This window comes from Crinia signifera, chromosome 5 (assembly GCF_055691185.1).
Source record: "Crinia signifera chromosome 5, ASM5569118v1, whole genome shotgun sequence".
NCBI lineage: Eukaryota > Metazoa > Chordata > Amphibia > Anura > Myobatrachidae > Crinia > Crinia signifera.
The window spans coordinates 228,263,571-228,288,345 of NC_139221.1; the positions used below are offsets into that span (position 1 = coordinate 228,263,571).

General features: G+C 43.1%; 1 protein-coding gene across 3 annotated transcripts in view; it reads right to left on the reverse strand.

The window, feature by feature from the left end:
* Positions 1-24,775, reverse strand: part of ATP2C1 (ATPase secretory pathway Ca2+ transporting 1) — a 97,746-nt gene that overhangs the window by 48,918 nt on the left and 24,053 nt on the right. For all 3 annotated transcript variants that reach the window (XM_083188610.1, XM_083188608.1, XM_083188609.1), the window contains 5 exons: positions 8,611-8,721; positions 6,824-6,940; positions 4,970-5,059; positions 2,183-2,218; positions 230-291 (listed from right to left, as the gene is read on the reverse strand). In XM_083188610.1, coding sequence (XP_083044736.1) covers positions 230-291; positions 2,183-2,218; positions 4,970-5,059; positions 6,824-6,940; positions 8,611-8,679 — 374 coding nt within the window. In that variant the 5' untranslated portion in view covers positions 8,680-8,721. The remainder of the gene's footprint in view (positions 1-229; positions 292-2,182; positions 2,219-4,969; positions 5,060-6,823; positions 6,941-8,610; positions 8,722-24,775) is intronic.

Consider the following 24,775-nt stretch of genomic DNA (forward strand, 5'->3'; position numbering starts at 1 on the left):
TTTAATGGTTATTGAACAGAAAAGACATACTGAAAGCATATTTATGAAATATCAGAAACTATAATGTACACAAAAGTAAACAAACTGTACAAAAAAAAAAAGACAAAAGAAAAAAAACAAAAAAAAAAGGGCCCCCTTCTGACCATGTTAGAAGAAACTGTGTCTGCTAAAAAAGAACGAAGAAATATCAGCCCAAAGCAATGTGTGGGAAAAAAATAAAACAACCTACCAGTGACATTCTGGTGGGACTAGCTTGCTCAGCTCTTCCAATGATTTCTCAGAGCGATACTCCTAAAATAAAAAAAAACACATGAATGGAATGGTTCAATTAATGTATAAATATGTTTTACATACATACATACATACATACTAGTGAAAATAATTCAATGTCAGCAAAGAACAAAAGTAAAAAAACTTTACTGCATACCTTATATATTTGTTCAATTCAACAGATACCTATTTATACATACTTACACTTAATGGACTAAAGTGTTTGGCCACCCCTGTTAATTATTGAATTCAGGCGTTTCAAGCAGACCCATTGCCAAAGGTGTATACAATCCAGCCCCTAGCCATGCAGTCTCCATTTGCACACATTTGTGACACAAAATGAGTCGTTCTGAAGAGCGCAGTAACTTCAGCTGTGCTGCTGTGACAGGATGCTACATTTGAAATACGACTTTATGATATTTCATCCCTGCATTGCACAGTCAGCTATAAGTGATAATATTAGAAAAGTGGAAGAGTTTAGAAACAGCCAAAGCGAAACACGCGTCAAAACACAGAGCAGGGTCAACGACTGCTATGGCGCAGGGTGCGTAGAGGTCGTCAAAGTTCTGCTGATTCCATAGCTGAAGAGTTCTGAAACGCCACTGGCATTAATTTAAGCATGAAAACTGTGCAAAAGGAGCTTAAATGTAATGGGTTTTCATGTGCGAGAAGCTGCATCATCAAGCGACAAATGGAGCACCACCGGACTGTGGTGCTGTGGAAACTTGTTCTATGGAGTGATGAATCACACTTCTCCGTTTGGAAACCAGATGGGATAGCCTGGGTTTGGCAGATCCCAGGAGAATGTCACCTACCTGACTGCATTATGCCAAAGTGTTAAGTTTGGTGGTGGAGGGACTACATAGCTGTATGGGGCCATTTTTAATAGTTTGGGCTATGCCCCTTATGTCCAGTGAAGGGCAATCTTAATCCTTTGAGTGCCAACATTTGTGAGATTTGCATTTTAAGAGGATATTTAGCACGAGCCGCTCACATTTGTTATATAAATTCAATTAAAATATGAGTATAGAAAGGATTGTATTTCCTATAGAAGGTAAACAATACTGGTCATTAGGATGAATACAAATGTTTGCTTGGCAATTTTCATACCTATTTTGACAAATACACTTGGCACCAAAGGGTTAATGCTTTCGCACACTAATACGGCCTACACACATGCCAATATTAAGGCATTTTCTAAGCAACTTTGCTTAGTTTGGCAAAGTCGCTTAGAAAATGCCCTTACATCGGTGTATGTAGAACACTGGTGCGGTCAGCTCGCTCAGCATACAGAGCTGACAGCTCGCTCTGTGTGCTGAGCGACAGAGGAGCAGAACGGCCCGACCTAGCGTAGCTAGGTCACCCTACACACATCGGCATGTGTGTAGGGACCATAAGACACTATGAATAATGCTGTGCTTCCATCTTCGAAAAGGGCAAAAATTCCCACCTACCAACATTTTAAAAGCTGCAAAAGGAGGACCAACTCCATATTAAAGTACAGAATATGTATAGTACCTTTTGGTGTATTGGTGAAGCATCTGAATACTTTTTTCCCATATAGTGTAAGAAACACGTGTTATAGTTTTCTCACTCGCGACGACTTCTTCTGAATTTGCCATCCACATGGGGGCTGGCTGGGCCGACCGCAGCAACAGCGATGGCCAGCAGCACTGGGTGTGGGGTACACATGATCAAATATACAAATTTAAACCCCCCCAAAAAATATATACCATGCGGAAAAAAAAACCTCATGTCGACCATTTCCATGTCTACATTTTCCCACCATCAACTGAATAACGGTCTACCATTTAGACCAAAAACTTATAAAATCAATACAAGCAAAAAAAAAAAAAAAACATTTATGAAATTACTTTAGAGGAAAAACTACTGAAAAAAAGAAACCTCTTACCTGAACAAAGGCAACGGTGACAACGATAAGTATTGCCTAAAAAAGAAAAGAAAAGAAAAAGGAGGGTAGGGTAATGTTATCTTACTCCACTGACCAGAGTCATTTGCTTCAACTGGGATTTCTGTAACATACTGAAAACTGGTTCTCCACATATGTGTAATAAAAGGAAATGGTTAATACAGATTATGGCTTTAAAAGTATGAAAAGCCTATAAAATTATATACACTTCTATTCTTAAATGGCTTTAAAATGTTGCCATAAATATCCACTTAGCAACTAATGCTTGTCCAAATCTGCAGTACAGCTGTATGGGGTTCTCATTAATATTCCTAAATTACACCATTTAAAAAAAATGGTTCAGTACTTTACATGCTACTAGCAAGGGCCTTCCATGCTGTGCTGCACTAACTGGCAGGTTACAGTATTACTGGGCTCTTTGTATTGTATAATCATGTCAGCAGCCTGACGGACAAGCACACACAAAGCAATTTTACAAAAGTACACATATGATCTGAAGCTACTTCACAATATTGTGAATATATTATATCACACATATTTCTAATAGTTAAAAGTATGCACCTGATCAAAGATGACTACCTGCTAATACGGCCTTAGATCACACAATGAAATTACTTGCTTGTGAAGAATAGAATAAAGAAAATAAAAAAAAATAAGAAAATGGAGACATGCAAAAAGGGGCACAGTCACAAATGAACCAAAAAATATAGGGACCTGGAAGAATACAATACCAACACTCATGTTTTACAGTCAGGGTGAGCTTCCATAAGATACGTCCTACTGTAAATTTTGGTTAAATTATTTAAATTTACCATGAATAGGAATGCAGAGTATTGGTAAGGAATTCCTAACATTTTCTCTGAAATTTGCTGCTATTTCTTTAACACAAATAAATTACATATAAAAAGGTGTTTCTTTAGGTTTTTTTGTTCTGTTTTTTTAAATAGAGAAATTACCAGTAGTAAAAAATTGTATATCTATAACAACAATATGTTCGGTACTCTTTACCTAGCACGGCGCCCATCGCGGGTACATTTATGTCTGCCCGCGACGCGACCGACGCGATGCCCACGATTTCCCATTGAAACCCATGTTAAACATGGAAATCGCGTCGCGGCCGGCTATAAATGTGCACACGATGGCCCCGACGCGATGCCCACGATTTGCCATAGGAATTAATGTTAAAAGACCCGATTTTCATGTTAAATGCCTCAATGGACCCGATTTTAGCATAGGAAACAATGTTAAATGGGCCTTAGAGCCCAAATACTTACCCTGAACTCTGAAATGGCCCCCCCAATTTTTTACGCCACCCCACGATCAACGTGAACCCGAAGCGTGGCGAGCGCAGCGAGCCCGCGAGGGGCGGCGGTACGCGTCCTCCGACCTTTTCATTACACCCACTATCCACGTCGGCGTGGAGTTGAGAATAGAATAGTGTGGCGAGCGCAGCGAGCCACCGAGCCCGAAGCGTGGCGAGCCCCGCGAGGGGACGCGGATACCTTCACAGGTAAACGCGTCCCCTCGCGGGCTTCACAGGTGTCCGCGTCGCCACGGACACCTGTGAAGCCCGCGAGGGGACGCGTCTAGCTGTGAAGGTATCCGCGTCCGCTCGCCACGCTTCGGGCTCGGTGGCTCGCTACGCTCGCCACACTATTCTATTCTCAACTCCACGCCGACGTGGATAGTGGGGGTATGAAAAGGTCGGAGGACGCGTACCGCCGCCCCTCGCGGGCTCGCTGTGCTCGCCACGCTTCGGGTTCACGTTGATCGTGGGGTGGCGTAAAAAATGGGGGGGGGACATTTCTGAGTTCAGGGTAAGTATTTGGGCTCTAAGGCCCATTTAACATTGTTTCCTATGCTAAAATCGGGTCCATTCAGCCATTTAACCTGAAAATCGTGTCCATCAGGTCTTTTAACATTAATTCCTATGGCAAATCGTGGGCATCGCGTCGCGGCCATCGTGTGCACATTTATAAGCGGCCGCGACGCGACCGACACGATGTCCATGTTTAACATGGTTTTCAATGGGAAATCGTGGACATCGCGTCGCGTGCGGGCACCTTTAGCCCGCATACGACGCGACCGACACGATTTTTTACCTCACGATGCCCACGATCAAGATCGTGGGCGCCGTGCTAGGTAAAGAGTACCATATGTTCTACTATTAGGTAGGTTATTCGAATACCCCTTTCACATCACAAATGCTGGGTCGCAACTGGGATTTGGACAAGAGTATATCCCGGGAGTGACCCAGTGTTTGCGCCGCTTGCTGCTCCCAGAGCACATCATCCAGGGGGTCGGGGTGGAGCAGCGGTGAGTCCAGCAGGGGCAAGGGAGGAGGCAGCACTGAGGTGACACCGCTGCCTCCTCCATATACTGTAAGTGAATGGGACCTGGTTCACTGGAACCAGGTTAGCCGTTAACACTGCCCAGGAACCCGGGAATAACATAACTTTAATCCTTACGAACACTTACGAAAAGAAGCCCTCCCATGTTATAATGGCTGCCCTATCTGGCTTTTGGGGCTACAACCGATGAAGTCCCTGGACACCTGGTTAGTGATTTGGAGACATCAGAGATTGCAATCCTACCCATGTGCACAATTGAAACAATCCTTTCAGAATATATAAATAGGAGTTGCCACTGGGAATCTTTAGCAAATCTCTCTATATCTATACATACACACAAATTTTTAACATACAATTTGTCTTGTGTTTAAAAAAAAAAGCAAGCACTTGTCACAATAAACATGAAGCCGTCTCTTACCACAGTGATACTGACGGCATCATCAAACTGCTGCATTAAAATGCTGATAACAGCAGAGGCCAGCAGGAGCATGAGAAGGGGATTTTTAAACTGAAATGAAAATACATAAGGAAAACCGTCAGCAAAATTACATTTTGGAACAAACCGACAAAGTATTAAAAATGCAGTACACAATTTAACCAATTCTGTAATATAATCACATGGAAATTGAGCAGAGTATTAAAGTAAATTAATTAATTTAAAAAAATAATAATAATAATCACTACAAATCGGCAGGAGATTCAGTCCAAAAATGTTTATACTTTTTTTTGTTGCACTTTATCCCATTAAAAAACATTATTTGGCTGCAAAATATGAAATGGGTATAATTTACACATTTTTTTTTTACAATTTTAAGCCAATCTCCTTAACAGCTGCCATAGAAATATTGTTTCACATCAACATCTTTTTCCCTCCAGAGCAGGGGAAAATGTCTGGAAATTTCTTATATGCCCCTTCCAGGGTGGGATGTATTAACATACATTGCTGCCCTTCGCCACGCCTTCGCCGCAATACCAGAGGCCCCCCGCGACACCTGTAATGTAGTTTGCGGGGGGTCTCAGTCACCTCCTGGGCTCTGCGGCGTCCCCGGCATCTCCTCCTCCCCCCTGCAGCCGGAAGGACATCCCAAGCTGTGACATGCCGCTGAGGGAGGAGGAGTAGCACGGAGGACAGGGGAGGGGGTTGCGGACGGCAGGCAGCAATAAAAACTAAAAGGTGGCGATACCCTGCCCGTTGAAGACAGTGCGGCAGGGTTTTGGTAAATTTAAAAATGCAGTAAAACGGGGGTTTTACCACATTTTCGTCATAGTACATCCCGCCCCCAATGAATAATCATGCATATGGGAGAAGTCTACAATAGCATAAATTGGCCAATAAAGACTATCAGTTTTCAGGGAGCTCTCTAAAAAGCTGGGATAAATATAGGATAATTTGTATTGTTGCATTGATGGGAAAGTTCTTTTTTGACCTTGCAGATTGGAGCTGCTTATTTCATCATTTTAGAAACCTATATAAAACACACAACATTATCAGTATATTGTGGTACTTTTCTGTACCCCAATATACTGGAAAGACTAAAATAAAAAAAATTAAAAAAATCTAACATTTTAAGTACATTGAATGTTTTGCTCAAAATTACTAACAGTTTCTAATATTGCTAATTTTATTTAAAGATTCTTATATAGCACTTCATTAGGAGTCAACAGTGATAAGACAAACTGGGTGCTTACAGACAGAGGTTGGAGGGCCCTGCTCGCAAGCTTACAATCTATAGGGAAATAGGAAGGATACAAAAGCATAGTATAGCAGTGCCAGGACACGCACTACATCGCTGTGAAATCATTTGTACAATTACGAGAACCAGAGGCTCATAGTGTGAAAAATTAGTGTAATATGTGCTTCCCAACTCCCATAGAATTTAATTTTCCCCTTATTATAGGAGGGAATATATATATATATATATATATATATATATATATATATATATATATATCAATTGATATATATATATATATATATATATATATATATATCAATTGTAAACAATGTGCACATAAGTTTAATGAGTGATGCAACAGCATCTAACATTTTTACAATCTCAGCTTTATTTTTCTTAGACTCAATTAGGACAAGGTCCTAAACAAGTAGAAAAGGTTTCAATGTGAAGTAAAAAACAGCAAAAATCATGCCATCCACAGGATTTTTATCCGAATCTTAAGATGTCAGAACTTAGTGCACCTAACAAAGTATTTGACTAAAGCGGTAAGAGTTTTATGTAGAGCATATACTCGTGTGTGTAAGCTTTTAGCTCACCTGTGCAATATATTTTTTCCACAATGGCTCTTCTTCACCAATATCAAACTCATTCCATCCATGGGAGATGCGTCTGTGACAAACCTCAGAGTTTGTTAATCCACTTTGAAGATCAGCCTGCAATACAAAAAGGAATCCGAAAGAACGTTAAAGAAAGCAAAAAGCACCATGTTTATAATATGTTACAAATGAGAATAAACATCTTGAAAACATTTAATGACTGTCTGCAAAGTCAAAAACAGTTAATACAGACACAGCAGTCGAAAATGCAAAGTAGGGTAAAAAAAACAAAAAAAAAAATTTTTTTTTTTTTTTGTGGTATAAACCCGTTTTGTTTTGCATTGAAGTTTTAATGAAAGAGATTCATGTATTATGTAGCTTTCACATCACACTTTTAAAACGGTATATTGCCGTTTTTTTGCCTTTTAAAACGTTTAAGGCTGCAGTGTGAAAGTGTCATAGTTGAAATACCATTTAAAGTTAACTGGTATTTCAACACGTTTAAAAAGCAGAGTCCTACCCGTTTTAAAGCCGTTTTTTGTGCTGTCTGAATGGCACTGAAATGGTATTTAGTAAAAAAATAAAGGTTAGAGCACTGTGATAGGCTGTCCCTTGTCTTGTGTCCCTTCCCTGAACCAGGAAATAAGCTGTGGGTAGAAACGTGTTCAGAGGTTAAAAGGCTTGACTGGTGATGTGAATGGTACTTAAACGGTATTTTTAAATGGTAATCTGCTGCAATATGAACACTAGACCCGTTTAAAATTACAGTTTTTCAAAACGTTTCAAAATGTTTTATGTGATGTTAAAGCTACATAAGAGACCTTGATCAACCATATTTGTATGTTTGCCAACATTTAAAAGTTTTTAGACTTTGATTTTTTGACATTTTTCAATAAAAAATTAAATATACCTCAATAGTATTACAAAATGGAAAATGCGCTTTAGGGAGTTATTAGCACTGGCACTGGGAATGCAATACACTAGTATTAAACATTTTGAACAAAACATTAGGTTTTTTTTTTTTAAGTATCGTTTTTGTTTGTTTTTAAGCATAATATAAAACATAAAAATTGTTAAAAAAAAAACACAAAAAAAATTGTTTCAACTAGTCAACCCTTCCGCAAAGGTAATGCTTACAACAAACCATAATAGTTATTTCTACAACCTTAAAAACAACTTTATCTCTTTAAACTAATAATTTGGGATCCAGTTAGAAAGTTGACATGGTCTGGTTGTAGACAGTCAAAATTTTGACATTTAAATTGTCAACACCCACTTTTGTTTAGTATAAGAATCGGTAGGGGCATTCAATTAGCTGCAAAAAGTGTGTGAGTGGGCTGGGGTTTGTTCGTATGGAACAAAAACAGCACTCGCATGCAGAAACCTACTGATTCCGCATAAACTTCTATATCAATGGGATTTTTTAAAAACATGAACGGGTCTCTTAAGTTACTGGTTCAGTCAGAGTGCTGGAACTCGCACTATGTTGATGTCAATTGAATACTTCAGGCATCGGTAACCAGATGCGATGTGTATCCCATGGCTAATTAATACTCCCCAAGTGTATCTATGGGTATTTAGAAAATGCAGTTGTGATTTTTCTAATAACCTTTATAGTCCAGCCCGGAGGAGAAAACTGGCACCCTTGAAAAAAAGACAATTACAGAATACAGTACAGTATACCACCATCCATGTGTGGCTGGTAATAATAACATAATGCGACAATGTTGTTTTGGGCACAAATAGAATAATCCCATCACATAAATAAGCTAGATATCCTCTCTCACCTTAAGTATCCAAGCAACTTCACTGACCGGCAATTCACTTGCTTTTTTCGAAGGCAACACAGGAATCATTGTAACATTTTCAGTGTTTGATGTTTTGTGAAATGTTGACCCCTGAAAGAAAAAAGTTGAATGTTGAGTCCAGATTTAAAAAAAAAAAAAAAGAGCAAAGGAAAATGCAGCAATCTATAAATGTACACAGACAGACACACATACAGAAGAAATGAAAAGAAAAATTTCTAAAAACAGCAAATAAAGTAAACAGAGATAAAGAACAGACTAAAAAAAATAATACATACATAAAAAGAACACCAGCAGACGCATCAGGGTTAACATCTGCTAATACTGTGTTTTCAATGCCACAATAACCTGGGTTATGGTTGACTTCATGGCTTGGTGTAAAAGGGTAGACATGCAACTAACCCAGGTGTTTCAATCTGCATTTTTCAATCTGCATTGACAGAGTGCTCAATTATACCCCTTTTCCATCTGAAACCCGTGTTAAACATGGGTTTTTGAACACAAATCATACCCATGTAAGACACGGGTAAAAACACTATTTCCACTGCACATAGACCAGTGTTATACCCGTGTCAGAGCCATTTACACTAAACCCGGGTAAGCTTTGAAAAAAACAAAAGAATGCCCACAAGACATAGCTTTTTTCCAGTGCAAACCACATTGAAGTCACAAAGGGGACAAAGTGAAGGGTGGGGGGTGGGTGGGGAGGTCTTATAGCAATGGAGTCTGATGGAGTAGCTGTGTCTATGCTAGAGTTGCAGACATTTTGCTGTACTATTTGCTGCCATGGACAGCTGGATTCGGTATGAAATCCCGACTGTCAAAATCCCGAATGGGTTAAAATACCGACAAGGTGAAAATACCGACATATAGAATGTACAGGTTAAACAGTCAACATGACTGTGTCGACATGGGTTTTTCACTGTTTTTTTACCCGAATGTCGACATGGACACAGTTGAAGTGAACTCGCTATGCTTTGGGCACGATGCCTCACTGCGCTCGGCACACTATTTTATTCTCCCACCACGCTCTAGTGGATGGTAGGGCATGAAATACCACCTGTTGGCACATGTCGGGTCAAAACACAGTGAAAAAAATTGGGAGGAGGAAAGCGCTGATATCAGCCAGTGAAAATGAGCACTGCACCAACCAGAAGAATGTGGATGAGAGATTGCAGACATGGGGAGGCTTTCATGCAGACAGTTCTAAGTTTCCAGGATGAGCAGTGGATGTCACCTGCTACATTTTTCTATATTTTGGAACTACTGTCCCCTGCCATCACGAAGCAGACCACCAATTTCAGGAAGCCAATTGAGCCCAGCAGGAGGTTAGCATATCGTACACTCTTGTTTATTTGGTGTAGGAATTGGCACAGTGTGCAAGATTGTGTACCAAGTCACACGGGCATTGCTGCAAACCATATACCAGTGATTTATATCACTGCCACAATGACAGCGGCTAGAGGACACTGTCAAGGGATTCAAGAGGCGTGGATATCCTCAGTGTGGTGGAGCAATCAATGGTACCCACATTCCCATCATCGCCCCCAGTGATAACCCAGCAGACTACTATAATCCCAAGGGCTGGCATTCTATTGTCCTGCAAGCTGTAGTGGACCATAAATACTGGTAAGCAATAATTTAGTAAGGTTTGTTAAGGGTGGGCTTTTTTTTTTTTTTTTGGAGACACAACATGTAATATACAGGTGTTTTTAGTGTCACGGATGTGTTCATAGGTTGGCCCGGTAGGTCACATGATGCGAGGGTTCTAGCCAATTCAGATCTGTACACTATTGCAGAGGATCAGCTAGGTGGATGTCTGTACCCTAGAGGAGGTAAGAAATATGTACCCTTACACTTATGTTCATCCATAAACCAATATTTATGTTTTGCACCAGGAATATATATATATTATTTTATTATTTTTATAGAAATCTGTGACTGTTGATGGTGTGGACATTCCGGTCCACCTCATCGGTGATGCGGCCTACTCCTTGCAGCACTGGCTGATGAAGGGCTACACCCACCATGTTCAACTGTCGCCACAACAGATCGCATATACCCATGCCCTTAGTTCTGCCCGTATGGCAGTTGAAAATGCTTTTGGCCGCTTAAAAGGATGCTGGCGTTGCCTCATGAAGAGGAATGATGTGGACTTAAAAATCATGCAGGATATTGTAGCAGCCTGCTGCATTCTCCACAATATATGGGAACTGCAAAAGGAAAACTTTCTTCCTGAGTGGAATGTGCAGGATCAAGAGGTGTGGATCAACATGGTGCAGCAGGCTATGAGAGGGTGCAGAACGTTGCCGCAGAGCGGATAAGAACCACAATCACAGAAAACCTTCCATCAATGTCGCAGTAGGGACACAGGCAAATATTGCTGGTTAAACAGTTTGTGTTTATTATTATTTTTTGTTTGCTTAATTGCAGTTCTCTTATAAAATTTGTTCAAAAAAACTTTTTTTGTATGTTTATAAAACTTGTCATACAGGTAGAAAATGGCTTTGTAAACGTTATATAAGTTCAAAATATATAAAGTGCAAAATAAGGTACACAGACATTACATCATGTAAACATAGCAGCCCAAGCCTGGGTGCAGAACACAATGTTTTGCTTGAGGTAATAATATAAAATATAGAAGTGCAAAGAGAACACAAGAGGTAGATGTATGACGCAATGATGGGGGGGGAGGGAGAAGTCATGAAGTAACCATCCAATCAGCTCCTAACTGTCCCTTCAGAAACCCAGCATACACTTAACAGTTTGGAGCTGTTAGGAAGGCCAAAAAGCACTTTGTCACTTGTCCTCCCTTATCACTGCTTCATACATCTGCCCCTCTGTGCCAAATGGCCAGACTTTGGCCATTCTACCTATCATGTGGACCTAATGATTTAATTATTTCAGGCCCACTAACGTACATCCTCGAGGTACCAAAATATCTATAAAACTATTTAGATATTTTTTTTTATACAAAAAATAACTTTAAAAAGAAAATTGTGTACCAAATGGGCCAACTTCAGCCTCTCTAGCTATATTGTGCAGAAATCTAACAAGTGTAACCTGCAAATGTAAAAAACAAAATTGCTCTAGCAACAGCAGGCCTTACTTAAAGCAATTGCCTATAACTGCGATAATGTTCAGGTTGTGGGGTTGATGTGTTAGGATATTGAGCATGGTCATAGTTGCAATGGCCATATGGCACTTGTGTGTGATCTTAGGTATTGTTATTGGTACATGTGTAATAGCACTGCGCCCATCTACGCTACGTTTTTCAGTGTTTTTAATGTTAAGATCTGTTGTGCTTCACCGGTGACAGTTTATGACAGGTCACTGTGTGGATGAAGCCGCAGCCCAGTGGTACACATTGAGAGGTGTCACGCTATATCTGTAGTGCAAAAAAGCAACATTTACACATGACGTTGCACCATCACATTGCTCAGTGCTGCTGTCATGGTTTTAGACCCGGAATGATGAATACCAAACCAGGAATTGGCTTGACCTGACTCAGGGGTTTTCGCCAGTGACCCCTCCAAGCGGGATTTGGGCTTCGCTGCACACGGTACGCCGGTCGTGGTCCCCTGATCAGGTTTCCCACATGGTACTGGTAAACACAAGGTGTAATGCAGGGTAAGCTCTGGAATGCTCATGGTCAGACTAGCCGAGTCAGGAACTTGCGGACAGATAAGGTAACAAAGGAGCAGGCTTGAGCGGCTGCCGGACGGGGTCCCGACAGTCGTGATCCCGACAGTCATTAACCCGACGTCGGGATCCCGACTGTTAAAACACTGACGGCCGGGTTCCCGACGGCCGTCGGCTATTTTCCCTCGTGGGGGTCCACGACCCCCATAGAGGGAGAATAGAATAGGTGGCGAGCATAGCTCACCACCGTGCCCGCAAGGGGCTTTGTTGTGCTGGCCACGCTGTCTGAGACCAGGCAGTCGGGATAATGACTGTCGGGATCCCGACTGTCGGTGAATCATACCACACCCACTTGAGCAAGAGTCCAAGTACTAGCCGGGTCATATACTGTGAGTCACAGGATGCAGTATACAGGGAGCAGGCAGGAGAATGGTCACAGAACAAGCTGAGGTCATAAAAAGGATGTCACAGATGCAGTACACAAGAACCAGGCAAGAGAATGGTCACTAGGATAGCTGAAGTCAGGAGCTAGTAGTCACTGGGTATGATACACAATGATTAAGCAGGAGAATAGCCGGAATCATGTCAGACAAAGCACTAGGAACGCTGGAGCAGGTAGTGAACCTATACTCTGGCAAGGAATACCTGCCAGGAAGTTCCTTTTACAAGGAGCTAATGAGCTCAGCTGTCAGCACTGAGCTAGAGCTTTGCAGGTTACCTAATCAAGCAGACAGTGCATGGACTCACACAGCTGATGCAATCAGCCATAAGCCCTGTACACACGCTTAGATTTTTCCCTGTTTTCGATTCGATTTTGCTTATAGAAGCAAAATCGAATGGTTTTTACGACACTTTCGATCTGCATTAGATTCGATGCGCGCTCCAGTTCTCAAAATCGAAAAATCTACTGTGCAGCCAAAGAAATCTCAAATTCGATCCAGTAAATCAAATGAGTACATTGTGCCTACATTGTGAAATCGAATTGAATGCAAAAGTACATATCCAATGCCAAATCGAATGGGATGATCTAATCCAGATCTAATAGAAAATCGAATCTAACATCAAATCTAAAGCAAATCTAAGCGTGTGTACAGGGCTTTAGTGTTCAAACTTAAGCCCTGCACACACACACACACACAGATTTGCTTTTGATTCCTTGTTAGATTTGATTTTCTATTAGATCTTTCCTTTTGCATTAGATATCGAATTCGATATACATTCATGGTACATTGTACAAATTCGATTTACTAGCTCGAATTCGATATTTCCTTGGCTGCACAGTAGATTTTTCGGTACTTGTTTCCTAGCACGGCCACAAATCTTGGCCATCGGGGGTAATTTGAGTGGCCTGCGACGCGACTGACGCGATGCCCCCGATTTTTCCATTGAAATGCATTGAAAAATCGAGTCGGTCGCGTCGTGTGCACCTAAAAATGCTTAAATGGTCCAGACACGATGCCCCCGATTTCCCCATAGGGAACAATGTTAAATGCCTCAATTTACCCGCGATGACCACGATTTCCCATAGGAAACAATGTTAAATGGATCAATTTACCCAAATCAGCATAGGGAAGAATGGTAAATGGGCCAGAAACCCCCCAAAAAACCACAGAGCAGTGGAATGTCCCCCCAAAAGTAGTTGACGCCACCCCGCCATCAACGTGAACCCGAAGCGTGGCGAGCGCAGCGAGCCCGCGAGGGGGGGCGGTACACGTCCTCCGACCTTTTCATGCCCTACTATCCACGTCGGTGTGGAGTTGAGAATAGAATAGTGTGGCGAGCGCAGCGAGCCACCGAGCCCGAACCGTGGCGAGCCCCGCGAGGGGACGCTGATACCTTCACAGGTAAACGCGTCCCTTCGCGGGCTTCCCAGGTGTCCGCGTCGCCATGGACACCTGGGAAGCCCGCGAGGGGACGCGTATAACTGTGAAGGTATCCGCGTGCGCTCGCCACGCTTCGGGCTCGGTGGCTCGCTGCGCTCGCCACACTTTTTTATTCTCAACTCCACGCCGACGTGGATAGTAGGGCATGAAAAGGTCGGAGGACGCGTACCGCCACGCTTCGGGTTCACGTTGATCGCGGGGTGGCGTATAGTACTTTTGGGGGGACATTTTTATGTTCAGGGGTGTTTTTGGCCCATTTACCATTGTTCCCTATGATAATTTGGGTAAATTGATCCATTTCACATTGTTTCCTATGGGAAAATCGGGGTCATCGCGGGTAAATTGAGCCATTTAACATTGTTCTCTATGGGGAAATCGCGGGCATCGCGTCTGGCCCATCGCACCCGATTTTTTAGCGGCCGCGATGCCCGCGATGGCCCCGATTTTACCCCCGATGACCACGATTATGATCGTTGTGGCCGTGCTAGGAAACAAGTACCGATTTTTCTGTTCAATTTTGTGAAAACGGGAGCGCGCATCGAATGTAGATTGAAAGTGACACAAAAACCATTTGATTTAGTTTAGGAATCTATTTTGCTTCTATAAGCAAAATCGAATCGAAAATCGGGAAAAAAAATAAATAGATGCATGTGTACAGGGCTTAACACAGAGCTTGGTCAGCAGCATGAGAGAGCAGAACCAGCAGGATTTCACAAGCAGGTAACACGAAAATACTTGAATGTTGCGACAGGTGCTAACTCACGCCAGGCTTCTCTTACACACACACACACACACACACACACACACACACACACACCACATGATGAATTGGGCTAGGTGTAGGATGACAAATCTGTTTGAGGTTTGTTTTATCCGTACCAGTTTAAAACCGGAGATCTACATTTTCCCCTGTGTCACTTAGGGCCTTATTCTGGTCGATGCGTAATTTTCCGAATTCTTTCGGATGGCGTTTTTTAGCCATCTGCGCATGCGTGGGCAACGCTATGCGCATGTGCCACGCAAGGTCTCCGTACTCGTTCTTACTAATACCGTACAGAAATGTGCACCGCATTCACTCAGGAGATATGGGCGTCCTTCGGAAGTACACAGGGGCGTAGTTTCAAAGTGGGCTAAACTGGGCGTAAACATGGGTGTACACGAGGGAGTGCACTAATTATGGTAGGCGTGCATTCGGACAGCACACCGACTGCAAACGAACCAAAAGGCAAGAAATATGCGGTGTCCATAAGCAAGTATTTCTTTGCGGACACCACTCGGTCATGCACTAGGCATTCGGAACGCCCAATCAGTATGGCCGCACCTGAACCAATGTCAGCTGAACACAATACAATCCACTCCTTTACTCATTACTCACACTCTTTTCATTGCTTCAATTGGAACCATTGCAGTTTAAATGGACCATTACAAAACACACAAATATATGCTGAAAGGCAGGTTCCCGTCCGTTCTGACGCGGTAAGACCGTGCAAACGCTGTAAGACCGTGCAGAATATGTGTGTGTCCACCGCACACGCAAGGTTTGGATGTCGTCCGTAAACACGCCCTGTTCTTAAAGTGTGAGTCCGTCCGTATGCGGAGGACCCGTGGGCGATTCTTCGTACGATGTCCGCACAGCGTGGCGTGCGGACCGCTCCGAAAGAATTCGGAAATTTACGCACCAACCAGAATAACCTCCTTAATGTGGATTATACGAATGTGTACAACAGAGTTCTGTAGACTGAAAGTCATCAGCATCCAATGTCGAGATGGTGGGGACTAGGGATGCGTATCCCAGGGAATTTTTTTTTTTTCTAAATCACAAGATTCGGGATTGAAAAATGGTCAATCCTGGGGATTCACAGAATCTCAGGATTCGCCTTATTATTATTATTATTATTATTGTAAAAAAAAAAAAAACAACAACACACACACACACCACGTCACGTCACGCTGCGCAGAGCCGCACAGCCGGAGACAGTAGCAGATGGGCAGCAGCTTAAGGGGATAGAAAACTGCTCAACAATATTTAGGAATTACCCAATGGAAGCCCAACAATTGGAAAAGAACATTTACATGAGCTATAAACAACCACAACTCGTATCCTTAATATAAAAGTTAGTACTGGATTTGGGTTCATTAAGTCCTAGTCACAATGTTGTTTAATGTGGCTTTAGCAGGCCTCTGTTATAGAATCCATACAATGTGTTTATTACCAATAAGTAAATTCTGTCACTTTCCAGCTTTAGCCCCGTGTCATCCACATGAATCACAATACTCAGGAACTGCGAGATTGCATCACACTGCTGCCAGACCCCATGATTACTATCCATCCAAGTCCTACAATTAATTATAGCACATACAAGCAATCCTGCAATCCTGAAAAGCTTGTTTATCAAGTCCCAACAAGCAACAGCACATACTGTTAGTGTTCCCGCTAGGCAGTTTTAGCAGGGTGCTGCGCCCTGCCCGATTTTTAAAGGGCAAAATGCACATTGCCCCGCTAGCAGCGCCCCGCTAAAACAGCCTGATGCCTGCCCCTACTGCTTGCACGGCGCTTCCCCGGCACCTTCGACCCACGCACCTGCGGCAGTGGGGCCGCCCCTTTTCATGACGTAGCGGCCTGGGCACGCCCCTTTTGTGATGTTGCCGGCCCGGGACCACCCACAAGTGTGCCGTCGGCGGGCCCAGACCGCCCCCCAGCGCCCTGCCTGACCAAAAAGCTAGAGTGAACACTAACTGGTATGACAGAAAGGGCTGGATAGGTTCCAGGAAGTTGTGGTGTAAGCAGTGAATAGTATTCCAATAAGCATAGGTTTAAATCTCAAGCTGCATCATACAGATTCAGGAAAATAAAAGTGTAAATTTAACAAATTTACAAGCCCGTTGCATTTGTGATGAGCCTCGCCATTTTGATGGCTGCACTAGCCGTTTCCACCTTGCTGAAAAGAAACAGCGAGGTGGAAATGGCGAGTGAACGGTGGTGGGTTCAATACTGAAGGCAAGCTATCGGCACTGCTTGCCATCATAGCTCGCCCTACCCCTAAATGTGAGTTGAATGAATTCACCTGTTCACCTGCTAAGTGACCTTGAGCTGTTTAGAGTCCACAGGAGAGGGGGGTGTGTGTGTGTGTAACTTACATCAGTGTTTCTCAGACACACACAACCAGACTTCACCATAATGGGCAGCGTCTTTGATGCTAGATGGCATAGGCTGCTTCTACTGCTCACTGCGGAAAAACACCCACTTCCTCCAGTGACCCCTTAATGCCAATCAGAGGCTTCTAGGTGTGACCTGGAAATAATTCTGAAGCTGCACCAGATTTAAGGGTCAATCCTATCAAAGGGTTTCGATGTGCTATGGCAATTTAACGCCAGCAACGGCACCTAATCTTGAACCCTTTGAGGACCGGCTTCAGCCCGAATGCCCACATTTTGTGCAAAATCGCACTGTCACACAGTGCCGCTGCTGCCTCCAATGATTCATACCCGCAATATAATCACCGGTAATAGGAATGACCCCATAAGCAGGACTTGTCCACTCAGGATGAAAATCATAGAAAAAAAACCTGCTCAATAGAAGGGGCGGCAACTCCGGAATGTGCGGCTTTTCAGACACACGAGACTGGGTAGAGTGCACGAGTCTCGGTAAACACCAGGGCATCTCGCTATATAAAAGGGGTATGAAAGTGTAGAGGTTTTATCGCCATAACAAAAAAAATTAAAACAATATTTATCAATGCATATGTGAATCACATTTCATTGGATCTAAAAAGCACTGCACTACAAGGAATGGGATCCGATACGAATTCCCGGCGGTCGGAATCCCGACACTGGAATCCCGACCGCCGAAATCCCGACAAGGGGGGGGACATGGATCGCCCCCCCTTGCGGGCTCGCTGCGCTCGCCACGCAGCGGGCCCGGTGCCTCGCTATGCTCGGCACGCTATTTTATTCTCCCTCTATGGGTGTCGTGGACACCCACGGAGGAAGAAAGTTTCGGGATTTCGGCGGTCGGGATTCCAGTGTCGGGATTCCGACCGCCGGGATCCCGACCGCCGGCAAATCAACTGCATCCCCAAGGAATGTTACATAGGAATAAGAAAGCAAATATTATATATTATTATATAATATAATAAGTTTAGGAAGCACTATTTTAGCGAACAGCTTTTAGCTAAGCAGGAGTATGCCAACATGCACGTTCTAAATCCATAAGCAAATGTAACTACTAATGAAGGAAAACTTGCCAACCCTACCTGGTGATGCATAAAGAACGGCCAAGTGTGTTCACTTGTTTGTTCAGCAACACCAACAATACAAACTAAAGGGAACCTAGACAATGAGAGAACTGGCAGCAGCGAATGGTCTGACTTGTCTCTTGTTAAGTCTACAGACAGCTGCCCTTTGCTCAGTGTTGCTCAGGAAACACCAGCAAATCTGGCTGCATGGTGACTTGTGCTCCTGAACAAACCAAAGTCATCATTGATCAATGTGCTCTTGCAGACATGCCAGCAAAAAGGATATGCAACAAGGCCAGAGCACCATTTGTAGGAATGATTTACTAAAAATTTGCATAGTCTGCCTGCAACAGTCTATTTACAGACATCTAATGAACAGGGTTCAAAGCATACAAATATGCAAGAACCTCCATCTGTTAAGGGTTCTGTATAAGTGGAAGGGGGGGGGGGTGGGGTTGTGGATGTTGCTTAGAAATAAATGTAATCCTCTCGATCAAAAATCCATCTGATCCGGCAACAACTGTCCAACATGGCCATTTGTGTAGAACGGCTTTTGGCCACTTCATCAGATTTTGGGATATTCTGGGGTAGATGTATGAAGCAGTGATAAGGGAGGAGAAGTGGTAAAGTGCCTGGCCCCATTTTAAACCCAGCCTGTAGCTTAACATTCCAGAGTGGATTGTTGGTTATAAAGCACCAGGCGCTTTATCACTTCTCCCTCATCACTGCTTCATACAGCTACCCCATAGTTCTGCAGAAATACAGACAGAGACATATAGCAGGGAGCAAGAACGCCCCAGGGCTGCAGCAGCTTACCACAGGATGTAACAGAAAAGCACAAGGGGATCAGAAAAATCAGTACTGGGGGTTTAAATTTTTTATTTTTTTTATTTTTTAACTGTGCCAGGGAATCTGCTTGACATAAGTGTAAGGCATGGGAGATTTCCATTAAGCATAACTTTAGGTACTTGTGTATTATCACGGCGCCCGATTTCATCTAAATCGCATCCGATTTATCGGCCGATTTGATCTGCGATGCGATTTTGCGGCCGATTTTCGGCCATTTCCTGCTGATTTGCATGTTATTCCATCCTTGCACACCCCCAGGTACTATGCGATGGTATGCGATGTGATTTTTGGGAAAATGCCCCTGATTGTACAATTAAATATCGCATAGCAACGCATGCCAGCAAGTGGCATGCGATTCGCAATGTTAAATGCACCCCCATTGTTAACGCCAGCCCCACTATCAACGCCAACCCGAAGCGTGGCGAGCCTGCGAGGGGCGGCGGTACGCGCCCTCCGACCTTTTCATACCCCCACTACCCACGTCGGCATGGAGCTGATTTTAGAGAGTGTGGCGAGCGCAGTGAGCCACCGAGCCCAAAGCGTGGCGAGCGCAGCGTGCCCCGGGCGGGGATGCGGATTACTTTACATGTATTACGTGTCCGCTCGCCACGCTACGGGCTCGCTGCGCTCGCCACACTATCTAAAATCAACTCCACGCCGACGTGGATAGTGGGGGTATGAAAAGGTCGGAGGACCCGTACCGCCACCCCTCGCGGGCTCGCCACGCTTCGGGTTGGCGTTGATAGTGGGGGTGGTGTTAACAATGGCGGTGCATTTAACTTTGTAAGCACCCATCAGGGTGATTGTACAATTACAAATCGAATCGCTTCACATGCATCGCATGGCATGCACCACATGCCACTATATTGCATGCGATGCACTACGATGGAAATCGGGGGTGTGCAAGGTGTGCAATGATGGAACAGCATGCAAATCGGCCGGAAAAAGTGAAAAATCGGTCGAAAATCGGCCGGAAAATCGCATCCGATTTTTCCATGCGATTTGCGGCCATTTTCGTGGGCGCCGTGATAATACACAAGTACCTAACTTTATTTTGTTGAACCACAATATGCGCCATTCCAGTATATTATCTGGCATGATTGTGATTACGGACCTTTATACCTGGTGTATGATCAGTTAGTGCAGAACCACTGTCCCAATCGCAACTCTGATCTGTAGTGTGAATAAATCCTTACACTTCCACAAAATACACATTTACCAAAAGTGACTTGATAAGTTAGCACAAAGAGAGGTGCAGTCAAGTGGTTATGACACATGAAAATTAAACAACGAGTTAGAACTAATCCAAACACTAAGCACACAATCATTCTGTATTAAGGATTTCAATAGACTTTATAAGTCACTACAATACTAGATCTGAAGATAAACCGTTGAGAATACTTGGAGCCTTTTGGATGACTGTACTGGCTTTACCGGTTCTTCTACAATTAGAGCAATATTTTCATACATATTTTAGATCACTGTGGGGTTCCTCTGACATTTTTGTCTAAAACTAGCTGAAAGGAACAATCTGACATAGGTCAATCCGTTTTAATGTTGTATAATGCTCACAGCTATCAAAACCAATGACCGGAAACCTGGGTATATTTACAGCTCCTGAATTGAGCCTGCCTTGCCATGCCTGAATAATCAATAGTAACTATGAAAAAATGAGGCCGACTTTGATCCAGTAGCGAAGAAAAAAATAAATAAATCATGATCTTTGCCAATATAATTGGTGATTAGATGTTGCAGGTGCTTACCCTATTCCAAATAATCTCACAGCTATATTCTGGTCACTGCAAGTAAAATACTCTAGTATGACTTTCTGGGGGCAGTGCTAGCATGTACTGTAAATGTAGCACTACAGCATCAGAAGATGTTAAGACACTGGTGACAGGTCAAGACAAAACATTACCACCTGCTTATGAAACGACAAATACCACATGAACAGAACTGTTATGGACACCTTTTTTCTGTATACAGCTGTGCCTTCATCATTTATACAGATGGATGTCAGAGGTTCTAATAAAGAGCCCTCATTACCTCCAGCCACAATTATCTGAAGGAGGCCATGCATAGAATTAGTATCAGCCCAATACATGTTTGGAAAGGGAAGACAGACACCCACAAAGCGGGATACGGTCGGTTGGTCGACCTAAAGATGGTCGGCAGTCATGATTAATTAGGTCAATACCACTGGGTCGACATACTGGTCATTAGGTTGACAGTCAAAAGGTCGACATGGGGTTTTTCACATGTGCCGACAGTCAGTAATTCATGCCCTACTATCCACTAGGGCAGGGGTTCCCAATCTTTTTTGAATCACGGCACCCTAGATTATCAGATTTTTTTCACGGCACCCCTAGACCAAATTAACATAATTAGATTGGGTTTATATGCGATTCTTAGGGTCAGTTATGTGGTAAATGGCAGGATTTGCTTTTGTTTGTACACATTTTATGATTGGCAGCCACCAGTACTGGTTTTGCTCATAAATAATTAACCATTAATAATTTGAGTTGGTCCTGGACCCCCAACCAAGGGCACCCCTGGGAGCCACGGCACACAGTTTGGGAACCACTGCACTAGGGCATGGTGGGAGAATAAAAGTGTGCCGAGCACAGCGAGACACCATGCCCGAAGCATAGCGAGCACACGGGGTGCACTTAATCCTGTGTCCATGTCGACATTCGGGTAAAAAAAAAAAGTGAAAAACCCCATGTCGACCTAATGCTTGTGTCGAACTAATGACCTATCGACCTAGACCCCCGCCGACCTAATGACTGTCGACCGTATTTAGGTTGACCCAATGATCTATACCCCACAAAGCTAGTTCTATATGCTGTATCACCTTACGACAAGTTTTTATTTTTATATACATACTAAGGCTCTTTGTACCCACTTATATTGGTAGTTTAAGACCTTTATGTAAATTGGACACATGGTAGGGTCCACGGAAGGAGCATAATTCTCATCAACCTTCTGATCACATTCTATTCACATTCTATTCTTATTACCAGCATGCTGTAATGTGTTATAATTCAGTACAAACAGGGGAACGTTTCATTGTTACTTTGCAAGACAATGAACAGGGACTTGGCAGCAGTGCCTGTAACATCGCACAGCAAAACATTTGTTAAAAGGAAGCTAGCGTCCATCAGATTGTAGTCAGCAAATCTGTTCATTGATATTCTGAACCTAGACCCATTGCACAGCTTGTTCTCATCGGTTGCAACTACATTTGGGTTATACCATGCAAAATGCTCCACTTAGATATTTTATCAGCTATACTTCAATATATGGGAGGACAGATTTAATGAAAATTCCATATTGGACATTTCCTGACAATTTTGTATTATTTTTTCTTGTTTGCTATGAAACACCGTCCACCCCGCTGCTTATCTGCTGGTAATACCAGCAGATGATTGGTGGCAGCAGGCGATAATGTGGGAGGGCACATCCGCAATCACTATCTAAATCAGGCATGTCCAACGTTGGCCCTCCAGATGTTTGGAAACTACACATCCCAGCATGCTTTGCACTAGTTTTAGCATTCTCTAATAGCAAAACTGTGGCAAAGCATGCTGGGATGTGTAGTTTCACAACATCTGGAGGGCCAACGTTGGACATGCCTGATCTAAATCTATCGTGTGTCTGGTTTGCTGCCAGGGAGTTCAAGGGAAATCGTGACCCAATCTAAGCCGCTCATTTCGATTTATGGCCGGCTTAAATAATGATGTCAAACAGATCATGTACACACTACAAAACGTTTGCAATAATTGCTCATAATTTCAGACAAAATGTTAACACACCAGATCAGATGTGAGAATATATATATATATATATATATATATATATATATATATCCCCTCATTAGAATACACAGATAGGTCTTTACAGAGAATGTGAAATATGCTCAACCACAAAACCAAGGATGGTCTGCAACTCAACAGAAATATCAATATCAACCGAGGATTACAGGCAGTGTCTGATGAACCAATATGCCAATAGGCTGCAGCCTAGTGCACCAGGACTGTGCACTGTCCGCTCCTTCTAAATGTGACTGATGATTTGAAATTTCCTATTTAACTCCCTGTTATAAGTGCATACCTTCCAACATTATGGATGTAGGGACTCTTCCATGCTGCAAAATGGGAAAAGGGCGGTGGCTTCCAGGGAATGATGCAATTGTGAGCCACGCCTCACAATTTTCACACCTTGCAGGTGACAGGAGAGGAACACAATTGAGGCCTAAATTATTCCATGCTTTTTAGCAATCACATGTCCCAATATAGTGTGTGTGTGTGTGTGTGTGTGTGTGTGTGTGTGTGTGTGTGTGTGTGTGTGTGTGTGTGTGTGTGTGTGTGTGTGTGGGGGGGGGGGGGGGGGGGGGGGGGGGGCGTTTTAAGGTGACTGCCAGATGACTTTGCCAATTTAACTCATGGAACGATTACTTGATCTACATTGGCTTCAGACTGCCCAGCTGGCACTGTAGACCAAAGCCTCCTTCCCACGCCATAAGCATTAGATCATACATGCCAGTTGTATAACTTTAGTTACATGCCCATGGGCAGTATGAATGGGGAGTACCTGAGCACCCATACACATGGGTCTCTCTGCACGTTACATCTGCCCCCCTGCAGTGCACATGGTTTTGTCCATTTGAGAAGGAATTTGCCCTTGCGAGTGAACTAGAAAAAGGGCCAATATGCACTCTTCTGTATCAGAAGCTGGATACACAAAAAACAAACAAAATCAGCTGCGCCACCAGCTCACATCGAGTAGATATGTCTGAACGGTATCCGTCATATGCCAGATGTGCAGCACGGCAGATGGCGATATATCGATACATCCCTCTGACAGACCCCAATGCCGACCACAGAAACATCCAACAAGGAAATCCCTACACCTGGGGAAATTCAGGTGTAGAGGATACTCTACATCAGGCATGTCCAACCTGCGGCCCTCCAGATGTGCTAAAACTACACATCCCAGCATGCATTGCCATCATTCTAGAATTCCCTTATAGCCAAATTGTGGCAAGGCATGCTGGGATGTGTAGTTTTAGCACATCTGGAGGGCCGCAGGTTGGACATGCCTGCTCTATATAAAAGGTGATGGATAATGTTAATTCCATCCCAAAAATCTGAGACATTGAAACAATCAGAAGTAAACACCAGGACACGATACATTGTCTGCAGAGATACAATACAGTATATGGGAATATTCAGAACATGCATAGAATGCGGTGATCAATTATGCAAAATGACAAAGATCTCAGAAGTTTAAAACATTTCAGAAATCGGGTCATATTATATTATATAAAACAGGGAAAAAGCATTTGGAACGTGCATTCTGTACATGGCTTTTTACAGATCTGCCATTAGGCTAGCACTGAATGCTAAGCTATCTAAACAGCCCATTGCAAGGCATTGTTTTTGAATTTCATAATGTCAAACTTTAAGTATATGATTATAGATCAGGTCTCTGATGATTGCAGAAGAGGAGATCGGCATGTCAAATTTTGCGTCTTGA